This window comes from Epinephelus fuscoguttatus, linkage group LG22 (assembly GCF_011397635.1).
Source record: "Epinephelus fuscoguttatus linkage group LG22, E.fuscoguttatus.final_Chr_v1".
Taxonomy (NCBI): domain Eukaryota; kingdom Metazoa; phylum Chordata; class Actinopteri; order Perciformes; family Serranidae; genus Epinephelus; species Epinephelus fuscoguttatus.
The window spans coordinates 8,244,039-8,251,728 of NC_064773.1; the positions used below are offsets into that span (position 1 = coordinate 8,244,039).

The 7,690-nt window shown below is 43.4% G+C and overlaps 1 protein-coding gene across 3 annotated transcripts in view; it reads right to left on the reverse strand.

Annotated features, from left to right (window-relative positions):
• btbd11a (BTB (POZ) domain containing 11a) overlaps positions 1-2,598 on the reverse strand; it is a 364,442-nt gene extending 361,844 nt beyond the window's left edge. For all 3 annotated transcript variants that reach the window (XR_007448417.1, XM_049566822.1, XM_049566821.1), the window contains exon 1: positions 1,407-2,598. Coding sequence is in view for 2 of the 3 variants with exons in the window: in XM_049566822.1 (XP_049422779.1) it covers positions 1,407-2,271 (865 nt within the window). In the remaining variant the exon portion in view is untranslated. The remainder of the gene's footprint in view (positions 1-1,406) is intronic.
• Between the last annotated feature and the right edge of the window lie 5,092 nt (positions 2,599-7,690).

Below are 7,690 nucleotides of genomic sequence, written 5' to 3' on the forward strand. Positions count from 1 at the left end.
ACCTCAAGGAGACAAAATAGCCTTAAAAATACCTAAATGACAACAAAAAAACACAAACCAACCCTAAAGGAGATATAAAACGTTAAAATAACTGCAAAACAACCTCTATAATTACCTCAATAAGACAAACAACTGCCTCAGACATGCCTAAATGACAACACAAAGACACAAACCAACCACAAAGAGACACAATATAATAACAAAAATGGTCAAAACAACCACAAGGAGACACAAAGTGATCCAAAAAGACACAATATTACCCCAAAGAGATGCAAAACAACTTTAAAGGAGACACAAAATAATAAAAAAGGCACTAAACCACCTCAATAATTACCTCAAGGAGACAGAAAATAGCCTTAAAATATCTAAATGACAACAAAAAGACACAAACCAACCACAAGGCGACACAAAACATCTAAAAAAAGACACAAAATTGACCCAAAGAGACACAAAAACACATTAAAAAATTCTGCAAAACCACCTAAATAAGACACAAAACAGTAAATTAACTGCAAACCATCTCAATAATGACCTTGATAAGACACAACATTGCCTAAAAGATACCTACATGACTACATAAAGACAAAAACTAGCCCAGAGGAGACACAAAGTGACTAAAAAAGGCACAATATTCCCCCAGAGAGACTCAAAACAACCCTTACGGAGACAGAAAACTATCAAAATAGACACAAAACCACCTCAACAAGACACAAAATTGCCTCAGATACCTGAATGACAACCAAAAGACACAAACCAAACCACAAGGAGACACAAAGCGCTCCAGAAAGGACACAACATTACCTAAAGGAGACCCAAATGATTTCAAAAAAACACAAACCAATCCTAAAGGAGATATACGTGCACATCTTTTCATTTTTCTTTTCTTACAATAATACTCTCCATTTTTTGATTTTTGAATGTGAGAAAAAAATTGAGGGCCCCCTTTGACTGGCGCCCCCAGGAGGCTGAATATGTCATGCAGAGGAAGATGGCCACTGTCAGTCTGTGGTGATACTACACTGAGCAGATTATCACAGGTGCGTTCTCACTTAAGTAGCCTATAAAAATCAATGACAGTACTGTTTAAAATGTCCTCAAAGGAAGGAATAACACTTGAAATGGAGGAGCGTGTTTGTGTTTGACAGAGAAGACAGAACTCATGCCTCCCATCTGCTTAGTTTAAAGGGACACTTGTTTCTAGATATTTCTTTACACATGTGGACAGGCATCCATTTGAATACTTGTTTCAGGGGGACACTGAATCTGATTTGGATTGGTGGGTTTAATAGTGTTGAAGGGATCCACAATGAGCCGGGACCAAGGTGACAGAGGAATGTCAAATCATATGGCGCATCATGTTTCAATAATTCATCACTGATTGTCTTTTTCTTTTCAACTTTTCTTACCACTTGAGTTCTTTCCGCAGATGAGGTGCTGGTAGGGCTGCAGCAGACCCCAGATCTCCGAGTCGTTGTTGATGGCTTGCTCCAGAGACTCCAGCGTAAACTTGGGGATCCCGTTGTCCCTCTCCACCAGCGCGCTGCGCAGGACGCGGCTGAACACCTCTCTGAACAGACTCTCCACGCAGGCGGTGAGGTATATGGCAGCGTGTTCGTGGATCCTGAGGGCCACCCGGCTATCCACCATCCACCTGAAGAACTTCCCCACGGAGAACACCAGCCCGCAGCGCGACGACTTGCCTCGGCTGAACCTGTCCCCGGTGCTCATGTTGTAGAGGGACAGCGCGCTGAGAGCCGCCGTGATGCAGTTGACGGAGATGGTCCATGAGAGCACCACCTTGATGGCGCTCTGGATCTCGTGCTTGGTGCACTTGGCGTAGCGCAGGCTGAGCCGCTGCGCCTCCCGGGCCACCCGCACTAGCGCGCGGCTGACGAGAGCGGACAGCCGCGCCAGGACCTCCGGTGGAGGGTCGCCCACCATCAGCTCCTCGTCTTTCCTCAGTGCGCCCTCCACCTCGCCGAGGCTCCATGGCACGTCCTCCAGCTCGGGCAGCTTGGCGCACTGACCCGAGCACTCCAGTATCTCCGTGTCCTCCGCCAGGACGGTGTTGACTGTGTCCAAACTGTTCTGTCTGCTGTGCATGGATTCCGTCAGATGCCAGCAGTTGCCCCCATGCGCGATGGACTGATGCGTGTCGGAGCAGCACAGCGACACGCTGGACGACCTGACCGAGTCCGCGGCTCCACCATAACCAGAATCAAGCGTTAAATCCTCCAGCGTCCTCACGACTGTCTTACCCTTGCCTGCCATAACTGCACCGCATACTGTTGGGTATGCTTGGTCTCTCAGTTAAATGCCACAAACTCGTTTTCTCGCTTCTTCTCAGCCGCTGTCCGACGACTTATATTCCCCGGCTTATTAAAGAGTGAACCGACAGAAGGGAGCCTCTACTTTCCTCCTCCTCTAAGTGGCTGGATGTCTCCGATATCCTCTTGTCCACAACTTCACATGCGTAACCCGAGAGCGCACAAACCCTCCGCGCTCACTGCAACAAGCGCAGCACGGGCAGGACTCTGATGGAGAGGTGGAGCCTGGAGCCCCGCGGGCTGAGACAAGCCAATCCGCATCTCCATCAGCTTTGACTGACACACACAGCCTACCTGCTACCTTTGAGCAGAGGCTACCTGGCGCTGGTGGAACATAACTGCAGAATCAGAGACGCACACGTAGGCTGCCGTGCCAGCCAATCTGTTATTTAGTCGGAGCTGCAGTGGAGTGATGGAGGCAGTGTCAGGATGAGCGGTGGATTCTCACTGAGGAGACACATGGTGGAGATTTGAATGCACTCTTGGTACTGTGGGAAAAAAATGTGGGTCAATGACATGGACCAACAGGCGGGGGGGCACGAAAACAACACATCCAGCCTTTTTATTTTAACTCAAACACATTTAAACAGATCACACTGTCAGAGAGGATGAACATAAACTGTGCTGCTTTTGTTAATATTAACCATTTTCCAGAGGTCAAAGGTCATGCACTTGTTTGCTCTCCTTTTTTATTTATTGCCAGTGACGCCACCAAGAGGGGGCCAGAGGGGGCCATGGCCCAAAAATAATTAGAGGCCAATAATACAGTATTTAAAATACTGTGGTATGCTCATTCTTTAAGCTAACATAAAGGTGCTGGTATCTTGTGAAACTAGACAACTTAAGGCATCCATTGGTGTCAACCATGCTGACATAGCTTGTCATGTAGAGGGCTAAATAACTCTTCAAAGTTAGGCTTAATTTTGGTGAGGGAACAACTGACATGGTCATTTTCAAAGCCATTTCAACCCTTACCTCAAGGTATATGACGGAAAATGGGTTTTATGGGTACCAAGGAGTCTCCCCTAAACTTGAGAAGGCTCGTTACCGGTAAATGTTTTCAACACATTCTCACTCTGACTTTGTCACATATCCACATTTGGTCACGGACTTTCCACGTCCACATACAACGTGCAAGGTACCCTGGGTGCGTTGGTTGTTGACGTTCTGGAACGCCGTGTCAAGTTCTGCCTGTTACGTGCATTGTCGTCTTTCAAAATACACTTCTGTTTTCACAGGGAATTTACGTCAGTACAACAACACGAATTGACCTTCAACAACAAACACACATGGTTGGGTTTAGGCAACAAAAGCACGTGGTTAGGTTTAGGAAAAAAGAACAGGGTTTGGCTTTAGAATCTTACAGGACACGAACACTGCTCTCTCAGGTGAAAGTCAGTGTTTGTTGGACCCATCCACCACCCCTCCTGACTTTCGACATCTTAACTTCTGTCCTCCCGCCATGTTTCCCCTAATGTTGCCCGGCAACTATAACGGCAACTGGCCGTGTATCATGCCGATGTTGAAGGATGCCTTTTTCATTGGTTTCTGACGAGTCAGCCCCAAGCACTGGATTTTAACGACTTCGAAGTGAGATTGGGCTCAACATTAAAACGGGATTGTTGTGAAACTCAAAATTTTAACTGTACCGGTATAAGTTTCTGAACATCAGATCATTAGTGATACAAATAAGACAGCAAAGTATATGAGAATGCAATTCCTTAAGGGTTCCTTCATGCTCAACATGAGATATGTATACGGAGCCTTATTTCTGTACTCTGTATTTGTTTCGACCGTGTATCCGCACGTTTTCTAAAAGCTTCTGGATACAGATGTAACAGAACAGTACCACTGGTTGCTGGGGGGACAGTGTAGGGTAGTTCAAGCGAGATACGACCGTAGGACATGAAGAGCACATTCAAATGGCAGAACAGAACAAATTGGTAATATAGTATAAAGAATTCTCTGTCCACATGTGATGTATTTAATGGCCTCACAGACCACTGTCATCTACAATGCTGCCTCCATTAAAAGGTGTATTATCACAACCTCCTCCACTGACACCTTGTGTGTTGTTATGCATTCTCAGAACCCATCGGCTGTATTCGCCGTCTGACGAATTTATGTTTCCGACTTCCGTTTATATATAAGTAAATATGCTGAACCATTGCGATGGATTCAGAGTTTGCAGTGATGCCAATTATGTTCCGCCTTGTTAGTTCACCGCACGGAGCGTTTAACCTGGCAACAACTGCAGCCGGCTCAAACGTGATTGGTCAATATCACACGGACTACAAACAGCCTACAACCGGAAACCAGGGCTCTTCCGCTTTTCTTCCGGAGGCAAGATCTCCGGGGTTTGCCTACAGACTCTACATTCACTGAATGTAGAGTCTGTATATAGAGACTAGTTGTTATGTGGCACTTCTGACTCAGCACTCTACTGCCATCTATTGGCTGTATGTATGCCATCATGTTTACAACATTTGAAATGGACAGATGTTACCAGTGGACTCTTGTGATGTCTGCTTTGTGTTGATATGAAGAGGCCCAGTCTGTGGATATCTCTGGAGGTGATCTCCGTTTATTCCAACTGACAGCAAAAGGTGAAAACAAAATCCTCCGTCAGTCACAACCATATCAACTCAAGCCCCTATAGAAATTAAGTGACACAAGTTTATGTTAGCATAGAATGAATTTAGAAACAGCTTAACGGAAAATACTATGAGAGCAATGACGCTTACCTCTCCCATGGAGGACAGCAGCAAAAGGGGAGAGGTAAGGTGGGAGACACCCCTTTATAGGTGGGGTACCCCCAAAGATGAACATTAAAAGGCAGGATAAGTGAGCCCTAACTCTTCATATTGACATAGTTGTCTTCATACTTTAAGAGTATAATACAATCCCTTAAATCCAGTCATGACTTTTGGTTTCGGTGTGCCACCTCAAGATGTTGGGTGACCCCATCTAGTCACCCCGATGACAGACTTCTGTGGGCGCCACTGTTTGTAGCTACATTACTGATTATAATCATAGCAGCTCTCTGGGGATACATTAAGGGTCTGCTGTGCAATTTATTTCTACAATTAAAATAGAAATAACTCCGACAATATGAATACTGAAAGCACAATACTGCCAGATGCCTTTTCAATTTAATTCTTGCTGTGTGTACACTTTATCCCATTCTGCTCAGCTGATAATAATATTAATATCCTGTTTGTAGTCTGGATAAAATACAACATTTGTGAATGGACTTCTGTTGTTTAAAGTGGATTTTTTCTGAATTGGATTTGACCACTGCTGAGAGTTTTAAGTGAAAGTGTGTCTGCAGCTAAAGTCTTCAGGAGCACCATAATCTTTAATGCCATATCCCTATAAATATTTTACTGTCCAAAGCTCCAACATCCAGCGACGATGATACAGACCTGCAGCCCTGCGTCAGGGTTCAGCCTCATTTCATCACGAATGCTGCCCAATGTTTTATCCTCCATAACATCGCCTGTCATTTCTTTGTGTGTCAGGCCACGAAAACAAAGCGAGAGTGAGTCGGATTGCGAGGACACGCTGAGAGGAACAGTTGGTGGAATGATGATTCATCCATTCTGCTGGGGCTTCTCCTTGTACGTCTGAGCTGGACCAACCATCTGTCCACACTGCCTGCCATGCCAGAGGCCCTTTCATATTTTCTTAGCATGACACTGCAATACTCATGCCAGGCCTGGAAAAAAAAACCTCATTACACTGGAGTTTTGGGGAATGATGCGGTGCCCACTCTTGTAGAGTGATTTGGGAGGGAGAAGTGAAAAAGCAAATCATGCTTGTGTCAGGGTGTCATTGTTTGGCTGACAAATGATAAACAATAGCATAGCCAAAATGTATGGAAACACATTGGGCCCCTGGATGCTACTGGATAAGAGTTTTTGGATAAATTTGGGAAAATTTAATCGACTGACTAGTTAATTATTTCCATTCTTACATGAACTCCACAGAGAAATTTCTGATATTAACATATTATGCATTAACAGTTCTCCCTATAAAGTTTCCATGTAGGCAGATGTCGCCACAGGCACATCCTATCCTCCAGTGTGTGACATCAGCTCCTCTCCAGCACTCTGCCATGAGCTCTTGATGCAATGCAGCACATCTCGCTGACTGACTGGCTCAGGTGAGAGCGGCGGAGGTGTGGGCAGCTGTCATCTGCTTCTCTACACGGACCGTGGTCCTCCAAAGCTCGTCTTCACGTATTAAGCTTTGGTTGCCTGGTAACAGCAAAATGATGATTTTTCTTTTCCCGGTAAGATGATAGATTGTTAGTGTTTGGCCGGCAGAGTGAATGCATCATGTAAACATGCTTCACAGTCACAGTTTTTATTTGGTAATTTGTTGAATAATGTGTTTTTCGATTTTCATTTGTGTGTGTGGTTATGCTTGCAGGATATTGCTTTTTACTGTGTTATCTTTATATACTGTAAAGCCTTTTAAAATATATATCTAATGTGCATTTGGTACTTTTAAACTATGACTTATGTTGACTTTTTAATAATTTATTGTTCTAATATTATCCAGCAGCAATAGTAGTCCTAAAACAATGTTAATTACCAAAATGACTCTGCGGAAAAGTTGGCCCATAAACTGTGCAAATACAAAAGAAAAATGTGCATCATCCACTATAATAACTTCCTTTTATCACGTGTGTATATATCAAAATAAGTTTATTATCTGACACAGACAGAGGGCGCCAGTGATGTGATGTTATACTGACACCCAGTGGCCAAAACACGACACTACCTCCACAGGCCAGAGGCTGCATTTCTATCTCTTGCATAATTACAAAACATTTTATGTAAGAGAATATTGTGACGTACTTTTAATTTAGACAACAAAACATCAAATATTAGGAAAAAAAATACACATTGCAGCTAGCACTTACAATAGTAGTGATCATAAGAAGAATTTTACTTACATACATATAAATATATAGATAATGTATAAGGTAAAGTAGGTAATATTACTCTTATCTAAACTTAAACAGCAAAGCAAGGTTATTTGTACAGCAACTTTAACAGCAAAGCAACTTAAGGTGTTTTAAATAAGACTAAAAAATGTAATTAAAGGAGAATATATTGTAATAAACATAAGGAATTAGGCTGTAAAAAAAGACAATTCAGATGTGAATGAATGGTCCCGAATTTAAATGAATAAAAAGCAGTGGTAAAAAGAAAAGTTTATTTAATATATGGCAAAACTTATTTTAAATCGCAGCCATGCTTCAGACAGAACAGCATAACTCCTGTGTAGTCTGCTGCAGTCTTCACTAAAGTAATCATCAGAGTTTAAAGCAGGTGAAAATCTGTCTGCAGCAG